A 24076-nucleotide genomic window follows, 5' to 3' on the forward strand; every position below is an offset into this window, starting at 1 on the left:
GAGCACATTTTGACTTGGCCTAAAATAAATTAATAAACTTTCAGCTTTTTATTGGCAGTATAAAAAACAATCATTTACTGATTATTTACTTTATCCCAGGCACTTTATAGACATTATCTCATTTAATCCTAACAACCTTAAGAATTTGATTTTAAAGCTGGATTTTATCATCCAGATTTTAAAGATGAGAACATTGAGGCCTAGAAAAACTAAGCGACTTGTACAGACAGTTTGTGACACAGCTGTGATTCAAACCCAGTTGACAGACTCTACAGCAAACACAACTATACAGTGGTGTACCTTAAGAATTGCCATTACAAAAATAAAATCTATAAAATATTCATTCCCATCACATTCCTAAAGCTCACTGCATCACTGGCCTCCTAATCTTAGAACGGGAATTGGGGCCAAGAACAACATTTGGAATGTCTACCATGCAAATTCCTTGGAGGTAAAAGCAAAAACAATATAATTTTACTTTCTGACAGGTAGAAATCTCATTGCATCACTCCCTTGTTTAAATATATCCCATTAAATAAAATCCAAATTCCCTAACATGGCCTATACACTTTCAATCATCTAGTAATGCTAAATGTGCCAGCCCTATATTTTACCACTAACCCTATCAAACTCTATGCCTCAGCCACAGTGAACTAATTTTGGCCACGCTTTTCCCTGTCTTTAGGTCTTGGTACATCTTGTTACTAATGCCATGGATGTTCTACATCCCTTTCTTCCCCTTCTTTCCGTTAGCTACCATCTCTCTCCCCAGGACTCAGGTGACTTTCTCTGTCTTAAACTAAAGGTTCCTGAAACATACATCACCCAGAGATTCTGGACTCTGAAGTTGATCTGGGGTTGTCTCCCTTGGGAGAAGGGTTTGGAAAGAAAGGCACAGACTGCTCTCTCTTTCTAACGTGAGAGAACATATAGCTGAACACAGGGCTGCCCAATAACAACTATATTTCTCAGCCTTCCCAACAAGTAGCTTCCCAGCATGTGACTTAGGCTGTGGCCATGTGACTCCAGCCACTGAACCTCTCAAGTCTGGATTCGATATCTGTGTTTCCACAGGCTTTTTTTTTTTTTTTTTCCCCACATCACAACCCTTACAGCAGCTATCATCCATATTTTAACTGCTTATATACTTATAATTTTCATAAGATTGTAGGCAAGTATCACATATCTGCCTCATGCATAAACAGATCTCCAACATCCAGCACAATATCTAGCAGAAAGTAGACCTTTGATATTTGTTAAATATATGACATTTTGTTTCCATAGATTACCTTTATCAACTCTAATGCTGCATCTTTTTTTCTGAGATTATTTTACGATATTAACATAAACCAATATGTTTAGAGTGCTCAAAAAACCTGAAAATAGGCCGGGCACGGTGGCTTACACCTCTAATCCCTGCACTTTGCGAGGCCAAGGCGGGCGGATCATGCGGTCAGGAGATCAAGACCATCCTGGCTAACACAGTGAAACCCAGTCTCTACTAAAAATATAAAACATTAGCCGGGCGTGGTGGCGGGCGCCTGTAGTCCCAGCTACTCGGGAGGCTGAGGCAGGAAGATGGCGTGAACCCGGGAGGCAAAGCTTGCAGTGAGCCGAGATCGCGCCACTGCACTCCAGCCTGGGCGTTAGAGCAAAGCTCCATCTCAAAAAAATAATAAATAGGCCGGGCGCGGTGGCTCACGTCTGTAATCCCAGCACTTTGGGAGGCCGAGGCGGGCGGATCACAAGGGCAGGAGATCGAAACCATTCTGGCTAACACGGTGAAACCCCATCTCTACTAAAAATACAAAAATTAGCCGGGCGTGGTGGCGGGCGCCTTGTAGTTCCAGCTACTCCAGAGGCTGAGGCAGGAGAATGCCGTGAACCCGGGAGGCGGAGGTTGCAGTTAGCCAAGATCGCGCCACTGCACTCCAGCCTGGGCAAAACAGCAAGACTCCGTCTCCAAAAATAAAAATAAAAATAAAATAAATAAAAATAAAAATAAAAAATAAAAAACCTGAAAATATACTTACACCTGAAAATATACTTACTGTACACTAACCTAATTTGTAACTCACTTCTTCAAAAGAAAATACTTACATAGCTCAAATTAATTAACATTACATATCTAACTATAAAAGGTTCTCCTTGAGCAGTTTTTGCTTGCAGACATCCCAAGAAAGAGGGCTTTAATCTCCAAGAGATAGATTTAGATAGTCATCCATCCCAAAGAATAACCATACATAAATCACAATCTCTTCTCCAATATTTAAATATTTAATATTTAAATATTTTTCTTTCAAATATCACCTGGATATACTGTATTAGTTATCTATTATTGTGCAACAAATGACTCCAAATTAAGTTGCTTAAAACAATACCTATTATTCTCTCATAGTTCTGTAGATCATAAGTCCAGGCAGGCCCCATTGGGTTTTCTGTTTAGGGTCTCCCAAGGCCAAATCAAGGTGTCAGGCAAGCTAGGCTCTTATATGGAGACCCTAAGGAAGAATCCATTTCCACTCACTAAGGTAGTTAGCAGAATTTAGTTCTTTGTGGTATTAGGACTGAAGTCCCTATTTTCTTGCTGGCTGTCAGCTGAAGACCCTCTCAGCTCCTAGAAACTGCTTTAACATCCTTGCCCATGCCCACTCCATCTTCAGACCCAGCAACAAACAGCGAATCACATCTTTCTTGTGCTTCAGTCCTCGAATTTCCCCTAAGGCTTCCAGCCCAAGAAAATGCTCTGCTTTTAAAGGGCACATGTGATTAGATTGGGCCCACCTAGATAATCTCTGTTTTGTATAACCCTAAATCAACTGATTAGTAACCTTAATTACACCTGCAAAAAAGTCCCTTTTTGCCATTTAACATAATCACAGTGTGATACCTCATTATAGTCAAAGTCCCATGGATTATGGTAGAAAATATGGGGGACCATTTTTAGAACTGTGGCTATCACAATTGCACAAATAATAGATAGCATTTACTGTACACTTACATGTACTTCACACAAAATATCTTAACTTAGTGTCTTAGGTTTCAAAGCTCAAACATGGTGAGGAGGGCACTGTACATGAAGGAAGCCAGCAGAGTGTCAGAACCCAGGCAAGGTGATGGTGCCTTCCAGCTACTAGAGAAACCCAGTGCAGGAGGATGGAGCCTGAATTGGGTGAAGTGGGTATCTGTGGGGGTAATGGGGCAAGCATCTGCAGCGGTGATGGGAGATGCCTATGTAAATGGGGTTGATCAAATAAGTAAATAAAATAAGGATAATGAACACCAAACTTTTCACTTCAGATGAAAGAGTCACAAATACAGAATGGGAGAAAACTGGAATGATTAAAATTTAATGTATTGGTATGAACACATTACTTTCAATAGAAATATAAGTGTTTGTGTGTGTGCATATACACACATTTATATATTCTCTAGCTTTGTCTACTAAGAGGACCTGAGAGCACTGACACCCAATGGCAATGAGTATAGCTAGTTTCCAGATCTTGGTTTCTAGGTAGTATTTTCCCCCTAAAAGAAACTAAGCACTGTAATAGTCAGCTCAGGCTACCCTAACACACTACCACAGACTGAGTGGCTTAAACAACAGAAATTTATTTTCTCACATTTCTGGAAGCCAGAAGTCCAAGTCAAGGTTCCAGCTGATTCAATTTCTGGCTGGCTTGCAGGCAGCCACGTTCTCACTATGTCCTCACATGGCCTTGCCTTGGTGTATGAGTGGAGAGACCAAGTTCTCTGCTATCTCTTCTTATAAGGACACTAATCCTATCAGATCAGGAACCCACCCTTATGACCTCATTTCATCTTAATTACTTCCTTAGTGGCCCCATCTCCAAATATAGTAACACTGGGGGTTGGGGCTTCAACATATCAATTTGGAGACAGACACAAACATTCAGTCTAAAATAGGCACCTTCATGAAATGGCTGATTCTAGGGCTGGAGCACAGAAACTACAAAATAAGCTGCAATGTCCTGTTGTGTTGAAAACAAAGGACATACTCAGTGAATGCTGGGGACATGTCAAAAGGACATAGGACCCTTCCCTTAAGTGTATGCTGGAATTAATGTATTATTTCCAAAGAATAGTGAATGGGAAAAATAGTATCTTTACAGAGGAGTGACTTAGCAGACATCCCCTTAAGCAAATGATCAAGGTTAACATCACCAGTGGTAAGTCATGTTAATGTCATGTACCCCCTGATATGATGTCATCAGAAGCTACTTCACCTCTGTGGTATTCTTCCCCAAAACCTATAACCCCAATCTTATCTTGAGGAAAAACCTCCTACAAACCCAAATTAAGAGACATTCTCGAAGATACCCAAACAAAACCATCAGGGTCATAGACAACAAGAAAAGACTGAGAAACTGTAACAGAATGGAGACTAAGGAGATAGGATAACTAAATGCAATTATGTATCTCAGACTGAATCATGGAACATAAGTGAAAAAACTAATGAAATCTAAAATAGAGTCTGTAATTTAGTTAAAATAATATGCCAGTGTTGATTTCTAAGTTTTGACTGATGTACATTGGTTGTATAAGATGTAACATCAGGGGAAACTGGGTAAGGGATACATGGGAACTCTATGTGTTATCTTTGCAACTTTTTCTGCTAATCTAAAATCACCCCAAAATAAAAAGCTTATTCAATAAGAAGACACAGGGGCCAATTTGAAGCTCCCACTCTCCAAATCTAAAACAAAGCATCGAAATAAGTAATGGTAGTAGGAATGGAGCATAACCCATTGAACTAAATAGGAAACCATGAGCCTATATTGCCATAAATAAATGAATAAACTGAATGCTTGAAGGGGAATAGGATATTTAAACAGTCTCAAAGAATTTCCCCTCAAAATCCTTATAGATTACAAGCAGAAAACTTTACATGGAGATGCCTGGCAGACACCACTTTAATCAAAGGGAATCAAAGTGATCAAAGTGAACTTTATCAACAATAGGACAAATGTAAAACATGTACCACCTTGTGATGTTCCTGCTAAAGACATAAAACTTGACTCTAATCATGAAGGAACACCATACGAACCAAAATTGAAAGACATTCTACAAAAACTAAGTGCAATATATGATCTGAACTGAATTCTTTCGCTGTAAAGGACATTGATGGGACAACTGCCAAAACTTAAATGCATCTGAGGACTGGGAGGCAGTAGTGTGACTTTGAGGGTAGCATTGTAGTTATGTTGGAAGTTGTCCTAGTTTGTAGGACATACATAATAAAGTATTCAGGGTGGTTGGGCATTGGGTCAGCACTCTCCAACAGTTCAGGGGGAAAACATGCTTTACGCTATACTTAAAACATTTCTGTAAGTCTGAAATTATTTCAAAGTGTAAAACTTCCCAGATTCACACGTTCTTGCTTATTGCCATCACTTTCTACTCTAGTTCTGGCTACAAAAAAAAAAAAAACAAAAAAAAACTATGAAGCATAAAGTCAGAGAAATGGAGATTACTTTGGAATCGAAAGCAAGTAGTTAAACTGGTAGGGTAATAGAATATCCAAAGTCCAGGAAATAAAGGCAAGCCAGGAACTAAGAGCAGATAATCACTGCAGTGGGTTGAGGAAAGATATAAAAACCAATTGTCCAAGGGTAGAGCAGATAGGGTGGGGTACGGTAGGGGCAGGAGAGAGTAGCAGGAAGAGAGACAATGAAAGCATGTACAAATACAGAGTCAAACAAATTTCAATGAATCTAATGCTATTTTTGGCATTCATATGGAAATAAAAGTTAAACAGTAAGTCTCAAACACACAAAGAAAATGCCTTAACATAGGGAAGTGGGAAATAAGTTTACAAACCTAAAGATAACAGTAGTAAATAAACACAAAATTAAGCACCAAATACCTAGAAGACAAGTTTAGGGGCTCACAATGAGTTGCACCCCTAAAATCTAACAAAAGAGAAACTTATTTTCTTACTAAGAAATCAGGAAATACTTATTGTGAAGACATTAAACAGAATGGATAATATTCTTGATTTGTTTTAAAGAAAAACATTCTTTGTATCAATGTTTGACTTTTAATAAATGTTAAGGAGGAAATATTACATTGTAACTTCTTGAAAACCTCTTTAAAAATTTACTTTGTTGAGCATCCACTCTGGGCCAGGCACAGAACCTAAAATGTCAGTTGTGGGCTGCTGAGTGACTAGAGAGCAATAAGCTTTTGCATCAAACATGAAGTCGCATGGTTGATTTGTTTAAAAAGAAAATTATTGAGCCTGATTTATATTCTTGCCCAGATAAAGGATCACTACCCAAACCCTCATGCATAAACGTGGCCTACAGAAGTTTCTGATGAAAACTCTCCTGAAGCAACAGCTTTGGATCTGCCCAAATGGTCCCTACTCAGGTAAAGTCCCAAAGACATGACTAAAATTTTGTTGACCTGCAACAGCACTTTTCAACCTAGGGTCTACAATCCCCTAATGAAATCAGGGATAAGCTATAAGAGATCCATACCCCCTTGAAATAATATGCAAATTTTGTGTGCTTATATTAGCACTTTCTTGGAGGGTTTACAGCTTTCAACAGACTCTTAAGCCATAAGCAGTTGACTGATTGAATAATTATAAGTGAATGGAGAGAGTTCCCTGCCAAAAAAGCTAACAGAGTGGTACATTGCAAAATTTATTAACGAATCAATCCTGAGAGTGTGCCGGGGGTCAGACGTCTCAATGGAAATATAGCATTTTAGAACAAGGTAGGTGGGTAGTCCGCTTCTTTTACATTTCTCTTCAAACAATGTGTCAGTTTCTAGGTTACAGCTTGAGGATACAAAGGTAAACACTACATGATCCTTGCCCTTTGAAACACTAACAATATAGCTGCACAGAGAGGAATTATAATACAATGGGAGATAAGGATATGAGCTTTGGAATCAAACAGAATTGGTTCTCCACTCTACCACCAATTAGTTGAATGATCTTGGGCAAATTGTTTGACATTAATTTTGCATCTTTGTTTCTCTAGCAATCAAATGGGAATAAGAAATTCCAATTTTATAGTCTTAAAATGAGGATTAAATATAATATTAAACAACTCTAAGTATGGTGCCTGGCAATGGTAGGCCCCAAAAAAACAAAGGTTATTATTATTATAGACATCCAGAGGAAAGAGAAATTTGTTCTGGCTGGGGATTACAGGGAGATCTCAACTAGACTACCATACTCAATTTTGGGTACCATATTTTAAAAGATACAATGACAAAGTGGTAATGATGTGTATTCAGAGAAAAATAAATGAGATGGCGAGGAAACTTGGAATCATGTCCTAAAAACTAGTCATTTGAAGGAATTTAAGTTATAAGTTAAAAATGAGAGGCCGGGCGCGGTGGCTCACGCCTGTAATCCCAGCACTTTGGGAGGCCGAGGTGGGCAGATCACAAGGTCAGGAGTTTGAGACCAGCCTGACCAACATGGTGAAACCCTGTCTCTACTAAAAATACAAAAATTAGCCAGGTGTGGTGGCGGGTGCCTGTAATCCCAGCTACTCGGGAGGCTGAGGCATGAGAATCACTTGAAACTGGGAGGCGGAGGTTACAGTTGCAGTGAGCCGAGATCACTCCAGCCTGGGCAACAGAGTGAGACTCCGTTTCAAAAAAAAAAAAAAAAAAGAATTCTATACATTGCCAGAGGGTAGACGTTGGATCAAGACTTCAAGCGAATACATTGTATATATTACACATAAATAAGACCTTTATAACAAAGAAAGCTGTCTGAAGATGGAATAGGATACCTTATTTGTGGGGATTTCTTTGAAACAAAAATATTTTTTTTAAAAAAAGCCAGACATGGTGGCTTACACCTATAATCCCAACAGTTTGGGAGGCCAAGCAGGGCAGATTGGTGGAGCCTAGGAGTTTGAGACCAGCCTGAGCAACATGGCAAAATCCCCTCTCTAGAAAAAAATTCAAAATATTAGCCAGCATGGTTATATGCATCTGTGGTCCCAGATACTCAGGAGACTGAGGTAGAAGGATTGCTTGAGCGAGGAAGGTCGAGGGTGCAGTGAGGCATGATTGTGCCACTATACTCCAACCTGTTAATCTGGGATACTATTGGTTGGTAGCAACAAAAGATCCAACTTGAAATAAGTGAAACAATAAAAGGGATTTAGTGGCTTGCATATATATGAAGTCCAGAGGCAGGTTAAGCTTCAGATATAGTTCGATCAGGGCTCCAGCTCAGCTTCTCTACATTTCCCCTCCAAGGTCAGTCCTCCATTGCATGTCTGCTCCCTTAATGACTGTCAGCTGCAGCCAGAGCCATATGTCTCTGCATTCATATCCAGCGGAGAGAAAGAGATTCACTTACTTTAACAACCAAACACAAGTCCTAAGTTTCTCTGCTAAGCCAGGCTGAAATAATCACTATGACCAAGGGGCTATCATGTATTGATGGGCTTTGGTCCAGGTTATTGCCCGTCTTTAACCAATCCCTCTCGAAAAAGGGAAGAACTGTGTTCTTTGGTTTATGTCACCCCTACAGATGGGGATAGAGATGAAATCCACCCAAATCATACAGTTGCTAAAAAAGAGGTAGGTCTTCAAGGGGAAATCTGGGTGTAATTAGGACAGGCAAGAGGAAGAAAGGCAACTGAGTAGGCAACAGAATCAGGGCCCCAGCAAGTAACAGAAGGCACACTCAGAAACTAACTGGGGAGAACTTTTAAAAGAGACTATCTACAAAGATTTGAAGAAATCCTAGGCTAGCAACATTCCTGTACTCCTCCTGGACCCAAGGAGACAAGAAGAATGGTTATGATAACCAGGAGAGCTGGGTGGTATGGAGGGAGCCACTGGATAGAAACCGACTTTTAAAGAGGAAGCAGCCAACCCACAGTCACCTGTGAATAAATGCTGGGTGAATAAATGCTCCTCTCCTCAACCCTCTGATCCCCCACTAGTGGCTCTGGCCAAGTGCAACCATAAAACAGAGGATAAGAGAGAGCCTTGTTGGTGCAATCCACAGTACAGGTTAGCCTCCCTGGATAAGGAGTGGGTGAGAAGGGTCGAGAATAGATCTGGAAGAGCAAATGGAAGCTATTCAGCACAACCACCAAGGGCTATCCTGCCCATAATCATCAGCCAAAAAATATACAGTACTGTATAGCCAAATGTTCTAGGTGATCTGATCTTCCGACTTCTCACTTATTACCCCTCTCAGTTCATACTATCTCCTTAGAGACAGGCAATTGTGTAATTAGGCAAACAAAATACAAACAGCTGAGACACATGATAAGCAATTTTAGGATTTAAAAATATATAAATAATTTTATTTACATTTTAATATTCCTTGGTTTGCCTGTTTTAGCTGAGCAAGGAAAGTTAAGCATAAAGCTTTTTTAAAAAAATTAAATTAAAAATTAAAAATAAATTTACAAAATAAAGTAAAGATTTTAAAAAAATCAAGGCTGGGCTTGGTAGCACAGGATCTAAGGCCAGGAGCTTGAGGCCACAGTGCAGTGCACTATGATTATGCCTGTGAATATGTGAATAGCCACTGCACTCCAGCCTGGGCAACACAGCAACATCCCGTATCTAAAAATGAAAAACAAAAACTTTTTGTCCATAAGGAAAGAATAAGTGCAAATAGAAGAATCAAGAGACAAAACTCAGGTAGTTAGTAACAGGAACCCCTTTTGCAGTAACAGCCTTTGATCAGAGTTGACTTCATTTAATGCTTCCCTGATCTGAGTCTTGTTAATTCAAGGAGCAATTTCCTTAAATTCCCTTCTTCCTGAGCTTTTGCCATAAGATGCAGGAGTACCTACTGATGATTTGAAGCTGGGAGAGTTTCTGCTCCTGTACAAAGCTGGAGCTTTGTTAGATGTTGTCGTACTACTTGGTGTAATCTTACACTTAATAAACAATCATAACTTAAATAGAGGCTAAAATGCTAACCTGAAAACTAAATACCATCTACTATATTCTTTCTATGTGAAAACATGTCACAAGTTCAAAAAAGAATTTCTAAGCATAACCCAGTCATTAACTGGGAAATGGGCTATAGATTACATGAGATTTCTTTGGAATGGCTGTTAACACAGCATTTTGATGCTAACCACAAAGTATTCCTCCTCTTCTTGAATGTGTTTTCATAGCAGAGAACTGCATTTCTGAAACACTTTTCAAGAATTTCTTCCAAAACTAGAAACTTAAGGAGACAGTGGTGTCCTAGAAATCTAGAAGTACATTTCCCTAGCAGCTTTCAGTGTTCTTGTTACATTGAGAATAGGATAACAAAACACATGAAAAAGAAGTAGAACCCATAATTCAATTCTGTTTAATTGCATTAGAAAAGAAAATTTAATAGATAATTTTTGCACAGCATACGCTAAGAAAAGTAACTTTTGGAGGTAAGCAATGGCATTTTGATTTTAAAGAAAGGATAATTTCAAAAAGAGAAAACACCCCAATATTGTCAGGAAAAAAGTAGAGAATAATAGCCCTATTTTAAAAAGAGGCAATAATTACCAAATATATTGTTAGAGAAAACAAAGTACATTTTTAAATCCCACAGTTAAAGGACATAAGATATGTAAGATAATTCTCTTTTTTTTATACTGATGTATAAACAGGAATACGTAGCTTTTATAAATAAGATTATGACCAGCCTGGGCAACATAGAGACCGTGTCTCTACAAAAAATTAAAAAATATTAGCTGGACACAGTGGTGCATGCCTATGGTCCCAACTTCTCAGATGGCTGAGATGGAAAGATCACTTGAGCCCAGGAGTTAAGGCTGCAGTGAGCTATGATCACACCATGCACTCCAGCCTGGGAGACAGAGAAATCTTGCTCTGTCTCTTAAAAAAAAAAAAAGAAAGAAAAGAAAAAGAAAGAGCAGAAAAAAATTTAATTACGAAAAAAGATTAACTAGAGTTTCTTACATTTGGTTGTTTGTGATTCTAAAAAGTGCTTACTTGGTAATATTATGGTTTCAAACGGGTCTCTGTAAATTAACCATCAAGCTTCTCAAATTAACTATCATATTAGAGTACTTTGAAATGTAAGTTTATAATATCCAAAGTGACAATAGAATGTTTTGTTTCCTCTATTACTGATCCTGAATGTTGGCCCTAAGCACTTCACATTGTCTTCTAATTTCACAAGAGACTCTCTTCAAGATTTTAGGGTAAACAAGATGACAAAAACAAAACACATGCACACACATAAGACCTGTAAGAAAAAAAACCTAAGTGAACACAAACAATCTAAGAAGCAAATGCCCCTGTTTTCTCCATTTTGAAACCCCAATGACAACACTATTGAAACAGAACCAGGTTAACCGTAATACAATTTATAGAAATACAATAACACATATATTAGAAAAAATATTAAAACATTACCTTAACCAATCAAAATTCTAAATTCAGTTGCAAAAGACCAGACACACACATATACAATGGCTATGAATAGGAACCAGCATTCGCAACATTACTACTGACTATAAATTATTCATTAAAAATAATTATAAATATTATTCACTATAAAGTACTCACTATAAATACATTCCAAAACACTAACAAAGATATAACTATAAATATTCATTTCACAGTGGCATGAGGTACTTGGAGATCTAGGTAGTTTGATAAAGGTGGAATAGAATCCAATGCAGGACTGGCCGGGCACGGTGGCTCACGCCTGTAATCCCAGCACTTTGGGAGGCCGAGGCGGGCAGATCACCTGAGGTCAGGCATTCGAGACCAGCCTGGCCAACATGGTGAAACCCCGTCTCTACTAAAAACACAAAAATTAGCCGAGCGTGGTGGCACATGCCTGTAATCCCAGCTACTCGGGAGGCTGAGGCAGAACAGTCGCTTGAACCCAGGAGGTGGAGGTTGCAGTGAGCCGAGGTCACACCACTGCACTGCAGCCTGGGCAACAGAGCGAGAATCCGTCTCAAAAAACAAACAAACAAACAAAAAATCCAATGCAAGACTAATCAGAAATGAACAGAATCCAATGCGGGACTAATCAGAAATGAGACTGATGGCTGGGTGCAGTGGCTCACACCTGTGGTCCCAGCACTTTGGGAGGCAAATGCAGGAGGACTGCTTGAGTCCAGGAGGTCAAGACCAGCCTAGGCAACATAGAGATACCATGTCTCTACAAAAAATTAAAAAAAAAAAATTAGCCTGGCATGGTGGCATATGCCTGTAGTCCCAGCTACTTGAGAGGCTGAGGTGAGAGAATCGCTTCAGCCTGGAAGGTCAAGGCTGCAGTGAGCAGTGATCGTTCCACCGCACTCCAGTCCAGGTGACAGAGCAAGTCCCTGTCTCAAAACAATAAATAAAAACTAAAAAGGAATGAGACTGGAAATGTAGGCAGGGGCCAACACACAAAAAGCCTAAGAATCTTAGACTGCTGTCCTATCATTTCATGCTTTTCAAACTCATATCTGTGTACTCCATGGTAATTCAGAAATACAGAGAATCAAAAGTTAAATACAGTACATTTTCCATAAGTGTCAAGTTTATGAAAAAAAATTGGGAGTTAAATGCTGTTTTTGTGTTAAATCCAATGTTACTAATAGAACATAAAATTAAAATTTTCAGACAGAACACAAAACTTCAAAGCAATTTCAGTCTTGCAATAGTCTAATTCAGATTCACTGTTCTTTACTGTTAAGGACAATTTGAGGAAAAGTTTGAGAGGACGTGCAGCCAAAGGCTGATTTTTTATGAGCAGGAGAATGACGTGATCAGATTTGTGCTTCAGGAGTATCCCTCAAGGGAAGTAGCATGCAGAAGGAGCTAAAATGTAAGAAACAGGACAGTAATGAAGGTAGGTGACAAACCAAAAAGTTGTTAACAGTGAACAAGAGATGAAAACGACTTGAACCAGAGCTGAGGCTGTGAAAACAAAGAGGGCCAGGAAGATTCCAGAAAGCTTAGGCAGACCAGACAGGGCTTGACTGAATGCACAGTAATTATTCAGTGAGAAAGCTTTTGAGAACTTAATATAAAGGTGTTCACTTTTTTTAGAACCAGTACTTCTATAAGGTATTTGATAAACATACCTCTAAAAGCTTCCAGTTAAAAATACTTTCAGTATGCCTTTTAATTATAGGAACTATAAAGTTGTGGGATGCTATTATAAATCTGCTATACCAAAAATAAAACAAAATTTGAGATTTATGAAAACTACATTTAATAAAGAAAACACTCATATATTTCAAATGTTAAGAAAAAATTATTGGGTTTTTACTAGTAAGTTATTAATCAGTATTTTCTAGAGACATAAATACAGTTTGAGAACTAGTTATGAATGTCTTTGATCCTTAAAGTGATATTCTAAAATAAAGAAATGAGGCCAGGCACAGTGGCTCACACCTGTAATCTCAGCACTTTGGGAGGCCGAGGCGGGCGGGATCATCTGAGGTCAGGAGTTCAAGACCGGCCTGGTCAACATGGCAAAACCACATCTCTACTAAAAAATACAAAAATTAGCCAGGCGTGGTGGCAGGCTCACGTAATCCCAGCTACTTGGGAGGCTGAGGCAGGGAGAATCACTTGGACCTAGGAGGCAGAGGTTGCAGTGAGCTGAGGTCGCGCCACTGCACTCCAGCCTGGATGACAGAGTGAGACTCTGTTTCAGAAAAAAAAAAAAAAAGAAAAGAAAGAAATGAATGAATAAACACAGTCTCTTCTGGAAAAGAACAATAACTTAGTATTTCAAAAATATCTGATTACTTAATAATTGAACAAAAGCCATATTAACCATTTCATAAGGGTAAATATGTAGTTTTAGCACAGGTGATTTTATGTAGGCCTTACTAGCAAAAAGACACAAAATAAAATAAAGTGAAACTTTCATCAGTAGGTTGACAGTAAAATATAGTCACTAAGAAAAAGCAGACATAAGGGAAATTGTTAAAACAAAAAACACAAAAAAATTCACGCAGAACATATGAAAATATTAGTTTAAGAAAAAGTAGATGAAATCTCAAAAATACAAATCCCAGTGTAATTCTCAGAAAGCTTCTATCACTAATTAAAACTGCTCCTTTTATTAGACCCTTTGATATATTTTTCATGTCTATTGCGAAGGGAAATGAGAAAGATACCAACAGCAAAGCAAGAATAGACAGAACGTCCTCAATTTGGGGTCTAAATATATTTAGAATTAATGCAAGGAATTGTGATAATAAAAACAGCTGACATCCTACAAAGACATTGAGATACTTCTCTATTTCTCTTCTCCTAGACTGTCTATACAAAGAGCTGCTATTTTTTAAATTTGTTTTTTTTTTAAAAATGCCATCTGCTTCTTCCAAGCCTCCTCCTTCCTAAGCTCTCTTACAGTCCTCTATTTGTATGGGCAGGGGAGGCTGCTTCCAAGAAATCAGTCCATTGCAGGTGTCCTTAACAGGTAGTATCACAAAACATTACCTGACAGATGGGAAGTGGACCATGGTGGAATGGAAAGAGGTGAAAGACAGATGAGATAAACAATACTGACAGACATTGCATTTTGAAACAAAATAGCCCCTCATGCCTACGGGTTATAAGGTTATATGTTCATATTTATTGTGAATGGCTATGTAAGGTCTCATTACATAGTAATGGGGCATTGGTCTCATTATTTTATAAGTCACATGGAAGAACTGCCATGCAGTTGTCAATAGCCAGCCCTCTTGCAATTTCATGCATCTGGTTACAGGAGGAACTACAAATCCGCAACTACCAGGACAACCCACCACACTCGGAGCAGTATATAAATTCGGGTTATATGTGAAACATGTGTGAACATCCAGACAGCTAAGAAATCCTGAAGAATCAAAGAAATGATTTCAAGCTTTTGATAAAACAAAAATATATATGCATAGGAAAAGAGAAAAGAACAACATCCCAGGATAACAATGGTTATCTTCAGGTATCAGAAATATGGGTAATTCCTGTGTCCCCTTTGTGCTTCTCTGTCTTTCCTAGCTCTCCTACAATGAGCATGCAGCTTTTGAAATCAGGAAAAAAAAAAAAGTTAAATAGATGCAGAGTTTCTAATCTTAAAAGCAACAGTTAATCTGGATTAAATACACAGAGTAGCTATCTTTAAACCTCATCCAAGTCACTGAGAACAAACCCTCCAGTACTGTACTTGGCGTAGCAGGAGGCGGCTGCAAGGCTCCAAGGAGCGCAGCAATAACTCTATTCTGGGGCCTTAGCAAACTGAGGAGACAGAGTTGTTTCATAGAAACTTGGGCAAGTGCTTCTGCAACAGCAGCGAAACTCACTCCCAGCTCTCTCGTGCCCCTGCCCCCTGTGGCACTCCCGAGCACCGGGGACTATACGCTGGAGCCCTCGCCCTTGCCAAGGTGCTCCCGAAGCTTCGGCCCCCTCTACCCCCGCTCCCCCCCGCAAAATGTGTGCTCCACAACTCACCTCCACTCTCCTTCACCTCCTACTCCTCTACGGCCGTAGGGGAAGGAAAGACCGGGCCGAACTTGGAGGCAGCAGCCCCTGATTCCCGTGACCTTGGAGAAGCCGCTTCGCCTCTCAGAGCCTCAGTTTCCCAATCTGCCCCCCTCCCTGGCAGGGCGTCTGCAGGCTAGAAACCCCAAGAACTCAGTCAAACCGAGGGGCCGCTCTCACCACTCGGCGCCGACCCCCTCCCCAGGACCGCTCTGAGGCGCCCCCGATCCCAGCCTGGACACGGAGCGCCGCCCCGCCGCCCCCCGGGACGCGTCGCCCCTATCACCGTCCCAGTACCTGGCAGTTGCTGTCCTGGGGCAGGTTTTTCACCAGGATTTTCCTGCGGTTGCTCAGCTCCCGCTGCATCCGCTGCAGTCGCGCGGCGACCTCCTCAGGGTGCAGCGCGGCGGGCATCGGGTCCGGGGCGCCCTCGTGCGCTTCGGCTGAGGGGCCCTGCCCGCGCAGCCCCGGCCCCGGCCCCAGCCCCGCCGCGCTGCCCAGGCCCGCGCCCCCCTCGCCGCCGCCGTCTCCCGCCGCCGCCGCCATCTTCCCGGGCGCCCAGCGGCTGCGGACTCCTCGGAGGCTCCAGGGGAAGCGGAGAGAGAAAGCGGGAGGAGGCCCGGGCGAGGGCGAGGCGGGCAGAGGCCGCAGAGTGGGCCCAACCGCGGGGAAGGGGGGCGGCGGGAGGAGGGAGTAGAGAGAGGCGGCGCCGCAGCCAGCAGCCCGCTGGCGGGGAGAGGAAATCTGAGGCGCCGAGGAGGAGCCCGAGAACCACCTCGCGGGAACCTCCCCCGCCGGCCCCCGGCCCCGGCGCACAGGCGCGCCCCCGCCCGCCTCTCGTGGGTCCGCAGGCGGGGCTGGGCGCCGCCACCCGGCCACCTGTGAGGGCGCGGACGCGCAGGCGGGCTCCCCCTCTCTGCGAGGCCTTCGCGAACGCCCAGGGTCGTTCTCTGGGGGATGCGGCCCCTTCGCGGTGGCTTCGCCGGGAGACTCAGCCCCAGGCGCCTGTCCCCGGGTGGCCCCCCATGTGACGCCGCAGCTCTCCTCCGGCTCCCCTCGAAACTCCCGCGCTGGGGCGGCCCGGGGGCTGCGGGCGCGAACTCGGGCTTCCCACACCCGAGATGGGGCTGGAGGGGTGGCAGGAGGGCGCCTCCTGCAGCCCGGCTGGCTCCCGATGGTAACTCTTCTCTTGGTTCAAGAAGAGCGTATTTGGCAAAGTTTGAGTTTACAATGAGATTTTCTGGGGAGTCAAAAGAGGGACATTGTGGGAGAAATTTTATGTATTTGGTAAAACCTGATCGTAATGTATTTTGCTAGCTGTGTATGAGAAAGCCTGTGCCCTTCACCTGTCCCTCTGTCCCTGTCATGCAGTTCCTAAAATGTAAAACCTGGGTAGTTGGGTCTGCAACATGGGAAGTGATGCTGAAACAAAGACTAGAATGGAAAAGGAGCTGTGGCAGAGGGGCTGGAGAATACGCTGCTTGGAACATTATTTTAATTGAAACTTGGAGGGAGAGTTACAGTGTAGAACTATACTTAGTCAAACGGATGTCATCAGATCAAACAATCCAGCAGCCTTTGGCACTAGCCCAAGTGACCATCAGCGAAGGGGACCATGCATCTTAATTGTGTAGCATGCAAGTACACTAGCAAAAAAAAAAAAAAAAAAAAGATTTTAACACTAATTAAAAGAAAAACAAAATGTTTTAAAGATTTTTTAAAAATACTACAAATTCAGTCCTTACCATGTGCTCCCCCCAACCACGCATTTCTAAATGCTTTACATATACATATTCATTTACTCTTCATGATCATTCAGTTATGTAGGTTTTGTTTTCCTCACTTTACACGTGAGGAAATGGGATCTGTTCTGATTGATTCCAAAGCCCAGTGTTCTAAATAACATAAAATAATTCACCTGTAATCCGTCCACCCAAAAATAATGGCTGCTAATACTTGTGTCATTAAAATGATATTCGGCAATACACCCTTTTATACCACCACTATTCCTGGTAACCAAAGGGTAGAAACAACCCAAATGTCCATTTATTGATGAAGAGATAAGCAAAACGTGGGATATATATATGCTAAGAAATATTTTTAGCCATAAAAAGGAATTAAGGACCCCTACAAGGTGGACGAAGCTCCAAAGCATTAAATGAAAGAAGCCAGAGACAAAAGGTCACATATTGTATGATTCCATGCGTATAAAATATCAGAATAGGTAGATTCATAGAGCGGAACACAGATTGGTGTTTACCAAGGGCTGGAGGAGAAGGTAATGGGTGCAAACATCCTTATGGAATGATGAAAATCTAGTTCTGGAACTAGACAGAGGGGGCAGTAGCCCAATAATATGAATGTACTAAATAGTCACTGAACTATTCACTTTTAAAATATTAATTTTATTACGTGACTATTACTGCATAACAATGTTTTTGGATGATATTCTGTAGTTTACAGCTCTGTTTTCTGCTTTTTACAGTATGTCTGCTGAATCCCTTTCTATGCCAATGTATTTGAATACCATGGTTTTTATGGCTGCATATTATTCTGTTGAATTAGAAAATTCACTTATTTCCTAGTATTAGTATTTCCTATTATTTTTATCTATTGTAAACAGCACTGAGTTTAACCCTCTATACATATTTGAAGATCATTACTCTTCCACAGAGTGAAGAACTAGAAGCAAAATTTCTGCATCTAGAGTAAGCACATTTAAGGATTTTTGGTATGTATTTACAAACTTACCTCAGTTTTCCCTATCACAAGCATTGTATAAGAGCACTTATTTCTCTGCTTGCATCCATGATATTCTAGTATTAAATGAATGTATCATTTTGCTTTTAAATTGTATTCCTTTGATTTTAAAAGGTATACATTTTAAACTCCAATAAGGCCCTATTTTGTAGAGCTGAGAGACTTTGAAAAGTACATTCTTTGAAGTGAAGAAGCATGAATAGCCTTAGCGTAGGCTGTAACCTTGAGTCATTCATTATGTTTCAGAACATGTATTTATCCAAATGAGTACCACCTCCTTGACAAACATTTATTAAATGTCCCTTATGTGCTAGATAATATATAAAGGCAATAAGAAGACAGAAATAGTAAAATAATGCTCCTGTACAATAGGGGCTAAGTCTCACTGAGAGAAAATTATGCAATGATTATAATTAAATATAATAAATATGTAAACGGATAGTGGTCTGAATATAACTTCAGTGATTGCTTTTGCTCAAAACATTCTCCAAAGTGCTTTTTTTTTTTCTTTTGTGATGGAATCTTGCTCTCTTGCCCAGGCTGGAGTGCAGTGGCGTGATCTTGGCTCACTGCAACCTCCGCCTCCCAGGTTCAAGCGATTCTCCTGCCTTACCCTCCAGAGTAGCTGGGACTACAGGCGTGTGCCACCACGCCCAGCTAATTTTTTGTATTTTTAGTAGAGACGGGGTTTCACCATGTTAGCAAGGATGGTCTTGATCTCCTGACCTCATGATCCGCTCGCCTCGGCCTCCCAAAGTGCTGGGATTACAGGCGTGAGCCACCACGCCCAGCCCCAAAGTGCTTTTTTGGAATTGACTTTATAATCTATGGCAAATTATTCTGCATAGTTTCTGTGGTAGCAAATACTCACCTCTTAGAGATGGGTTTAATTTTTGGAAATAATTAAATGTTATTTGAGGTTAAGTCTGGTGAATGAATCAGGTGTTGATTATGTTTTGGGAGTTATGATAATGTAATTCCAGTTTTGGCCCCAATGGGGACATGATTACAATGTTATCAAGTTATTAAGCCAATTTTATTAAGTGGCTACTTTGAATTGATCCCACTCCTTGTGCAATATTGCTATGTTGTATAGGGTAGTGGCTTTCAAACTTTTTTGACCCAATCTAGTGGGAAATATATGCCACAGTGGGAAATATATTTTATATCACAATTCAGTAAACACACACACAATCAAAATGAAGATTTCACAAAACATCACGCCCCTTCATCATGTAGCACGTTCTAGTATTTCCTATTCTATTCCATTCCATTTTAAAATTGCTTGAATTACACAGTTGATTTTGCATATCACTAATGAGTCCTTACTCACATTTCGAAAAACACTGCCCTAGATTTCAAATCAAGTATGTTTTACATTTGCTCAACTGTTTTCAAGGTATTAGGGGAAATGGCAGAATCTACTGGTTAAAAATAATTTTAAACTGAATTAATTGTTATTGCCACATAAAAGAACTGGATGGAAACTGCAAAGACTTTGGAATGCTACTGTAATTCCAAAGAGTTCCTCTCATGCCAGGTTTAGCCTGACTCTTTAAATAGCTGCTTCCATGGCATACCAAAGGAACACCCTAATCTGAACTTGAAGTGAAGTACAATTATCAAGCGGCAATGTATTTACTGATACCCACAGGTAATTATCATGATCTATATAATGACCATGTTATTAAAATATGAGCCCTATGCTAGCTTTAGCCTTTATTTTTTTAAATATTGGTGGTAATTTTTTAAAGTTTATTTATTTATTTATTTTTATTATTCTTTAAGTTTTAGGGTACATGTGCACAACGTGCAGGTTGGTTACATAAGTGTACATGTGCCATGTTGGTGTGCTGCACCCATTAACTCATCATTTACATTAGATATATCTCTTAATGTTATCCCTCCCCCTCCCCCCACTCCACAACAGGCCCCAGTGTGTAATGTTCCCCGCCCTGTGTCTATGTGTTCTCATTGTTCAATTCCCACCTATGAGTGAGAACATGTGGTGTTTGGTTTTTTGTCCTTGCGATAGTTTGCTGAGAATGATGGTTTCCAGCTTCACCCATGTCCCTACAAAGGACATGAACTCATCATTTTTTATGGCTGCATAGTATTCCATGGTGTATATGTGCCACATTTTCTTAATCCAGTTTATCATTGTTGGACATTTGGGTTGGTTCCAAGTCTTTGCTATTGTGAATAGTGCCGCAATAACATACGTGTGCATGATTTATAATCCTTTGGGTATATACACAGTAATGGGATAGCTGGGTCAAATGGTATTTCTAGTTCTAGATCCCTGAGGAATCGCCACACTGACTTCCACAATGGTTGAACTAGTTTACTGTCCCATATTGGTAATTTTTGTGTATTTTTAAAGTTCTACAGGTGGGGAAAATGCTAGAAATGTTTACTAAGTCTCAGTTTAATAATAATAGTAATAACAACAGCTTCTTGTATCCAAACTCTTATGCTTATGTGATATGATAATATGATGAAAATAAGTTAAGTATGTGAAAAGACCTTGTAAACTATAAACAATACACATTATTCATTTAGCAGTATTTATTGAATGTCTATAATGTACCAGACACTGTACACCGGTGTACCACACACCGGATTTGATTGATTTTTATTCAGAAATGGACTTTTCCCTGGGGAAAGTCATTGCAACTCAGTAATTGTAAATTCCGTGTCATAAATGCCATGAATAAAGTACTCTTTGTAGCACAGAGAGGCGTTCAATTTTGACTTAGAGGAAGCCATTATGAAGAGCTAGGTCTTAAGGCCAAGTAGGAGTTTTCTAGATGAAATGGGGCAAGTACTGAAACAGGAAACAGAAAGAGGCCCAAAGGCCTCAAAGGGACTGGTAGGTCTATGGAAGAATAAGTTTGGTGTTTATGAAGACTATACTTCTTTTGGGAGAGTAGCAGGAAATAAACGAGAAAGGCAGAAGATGTCATTCCAGTTTAAAGAAGTTGATTCCATTTTAAGTCAATACTTCAGTATGGCATAAAAGGCAGTCAAATAGAGAATAGGAACATTAGAGGTTTTGTGGCAGGGAAGTGACATGATCAGATTTAGCTTTTTAAAATGTAGTTCTGACAATCAAGACAATGAATTTATCGGTTCTTATGTTAGGGACACCAGTTAGAAATCTTTTGAAACACAGTGGAAACATTTGAGGGCTTATACTGGCATAGAATAATAATAACAGCAATTAAGTATATAGAGCTTTACATAGGTTAGCTAAGCTTTTATTCATTCCATTTTTCTTTATATTATTTCATTTAAAACCTGTGATGTGATTTCATAACCAACCTGTGATGTTGCTAGTATGTACCTATTTACCAATGAGGAATCAAAGGCAGAGAAGGTTAGGAGCCTTGTTCAAAGTCACACAGCAGGCAGGGGCCCCAGGGTTCCAATGCAAATCCATCTGCTTCTGGAGCCCGGGTATGTAACCTTGTGTAACTGTAGCCAGAGAAAGAGCTGGATCTGTGAGACTTTTCTGAGAAAAATACACGGAGCAAAGAAGCAGCAGAATATAGTGGCGAGAGAGCAGGATCTAGAGTCAAACTACCTGAATTCAATTTTGTGTTAACTGGAACAACCATTAGGTTGATGCACAGGTGATTGTGGTTTTTGCCATTACTTTAAATGGCAAAAACCACAATTACCTGTGCACCAACCTAATATTTAAAGCATGAAAGACTATTTCAAATATGCTGAGCCTTAGACTCTTTCTCTCTAAAACAGAGATGATAACAAAACCTGTAAGGCTATCATTAAAGGATGTTTTGAAGATTAGATGAGATTCTATCTATCTATCTATCTATCTATCTATCTATCTATCTATCTTTGAGACAGAGTCTCACTTTGTTACCCAGGCTGGAGTGCAGTAGCACTATCACAGCTCACTGCATCCTTGACCTCCTGGGTCAAGTGATCCTCCCGCTTTAGCTCCCTAAGTAGCTGGGACTACAAGCATGTGCTGATTTTTTGTGGAGTTAGGGTTTCGCCATGTTGCCCAGGCTGGCCTCAAACTCCTGAGCTCAAGCCATCTGCCTGTCTTAGCCTCCCAAAGTGCTAGGATTACAGGTGTGAGCCACTGCTCCCAGCCAAGATGAGGTACTATCTATAAAGGGATAGCAGAGTGCTTAGCTCAAGGGCTAGACAAAAGACACTCATATCAAAACATTAATAATTATAATAAATAAGTATTTTTAAAAATCTTAGGCCAGGCCCGGTGGCTAATGCCTGTAATCCCAACACTTTGGAATGCCGAGGTGGGAGGATGGCTTGAGGATAGGCGTTTGAGACCAGCCTAGGTAACAAAGGGAGACTCTATCTCTACAAAAATTAAAAAAAAAATAAAACTCTTGGTGACCTACTGGATGTCAGCAAAGAAAATGATATATTATGCTTTCTTATATAAGAGATTGCATGGGTGGTGATGCTGCAACTGAAAGAGGTAGCAATTTAGAAAGTCATATTACCAAACTCGATTTAGGCATCCGAGCTTCAAATATTGCAGGGCATATAGATTAAAAAGACCCTAAAGATTAGTGTGGTGGCCCATACATATAGTCACAGCTACTCAGGAGGCTGAGGCAGGAGGATTGCTTGAACCTGGGAGGTCGAGGCTGCAGTGAGCCATGATCACACCACAGTGCTCCAGCCTGGGTGATAGAGTGAGACCCTGTCTCAAAAAAAAAGAAAAAAAAAGCCAGACCCGGAAGACACTTTAGAAACTGTAGGAGAACATGGTAGTTAAAAAATGAGGCTGGATGAGATCATCCAAGCTAAGTCTATAGATTGATAGAGAAGTCCAAGAAATAGGACTATAGGGACCAACTTAGAGGCCAGAGAGGAAAGGAAGTAGAAAGTATTTGGCACTTTTGTTAAGATTCTGCTTGTACTGTTTATGTGCCCAGCCCACAAAATGACAGCCAGGTAAAAATGAAAGAGATTTCAGGCAAAACTAGTTGGATTACATTAGGTATTGTTCCCTGTATTCCTGTCTCCTCGTACCTTATTAGTGTTCAGCTCCTAATCCTTGGCCCCAGCTTCCCATGATAGCTTCTGGCACATCACCTCCTTGGTTTCTGTGTCTTCACAGTATTGACCTTGAATGTCTTTGACTTCCTTCTTGGATCAGAAGCAGAACCAACTTACCATTCACTGCTTTCTGCTACTTACCTTGCAATCCGTGTCATACCCACTATTTAAAAAACCCAAAATCAAAGGGGAAAAAAGGAAACGAACAAAGAAAGAGTGGCTTCAGAGAAGCCAAGGAAGCAAAAAGTTTCAAGGAGAGTGGTTAATACATCCATGCAGCAGAGACGACAAATAGAATGAGGACTATAAAGGAGATATAATCATGCATCTCTTCACGAAGGAGATATGTTCTGAGAAATGCATCATCAGGCAATTTCATTGCTGTGGAAATGTCACAGAATGTACATACACAAACCTAGATGGTGTAACCTACTCCACACCTAGGGTTTATGGCATAGCCTATTGCTCCTAGGCTACAAACTTGTACAGCATGTTACCATACTGAATACTGTAAACTATTATAACACAATGGTAAGTATTTGTGTATCTAAACATATTTAAACACGGAGAAAATACAGCAAATATATGATATAAAGGATAAGAAAATGACATACCTGTATAGGGCACTTGCCATGCATACAGCTTGCAAGACTGGAAGCTCTGGGTGAGTGAGTGATGGGAGGTGAGTGAATGTGAAGGCCTAGGACATGACTGTACACTGTAGGCTTTATAACTACTGTATACTTAGGCTACACTAATTTTTTTAATTTTCTTTCTTTGATAATAGACTTAG

At 40.4% G+C, this 24076-nt stretch overlaps 1 protein-coding gene across 7 annotated transcripts in view; it reads right to left on the bottom strand.

Annotated features, from left to right (window-relative positions):
- RAVER2 (ribonucleoprotein, PTB binding 2) overlaps positions 1-16571 on the bottom strand; it is a 90882-nt gene extending 74311 nt beyond the window's left edge. For 3 of the 7 annotated variants that reach the window (XR_682955.5, XR_010153688.1, XR_008547821.2), the window contains exon 1: positions 15757-16571. Coding sequence is in view for 3 of the 7 variants with exons in the window: in XM_009459807.4 (XP_009458082.1) it covers positions 15757-16005 (249 nt within the window). In the remaining 4 variants the exon portion in view is untranslated. The remainder of the gene's footprint in view (positions 1-15756) is intronic. The other 4 variants (XR_010153689.1, XM_009459807.4, XM_009459821.5 and 1 more) reach the window with 2 other exon arrangements.
- Between the last annotated feature and the right edge of the window lie 7505 nt (positions 16572-24076).

This window comes from Pan troglodytes, chromosome 1 (genome assembly GCF_028858775.2).
Source record: "Pan troglodytes isolate AG18354 chromosome 1, NHGRI_mPanTro3-v2.0_pri, whole genome shotgun sequence".
Classification (NCBI taxonomy): domain Eukaryota; kingdom Metazoa; phylum Chordata; class Mammalia; order Primates; family Hominidae; genus Pan; species Pan troglodytes.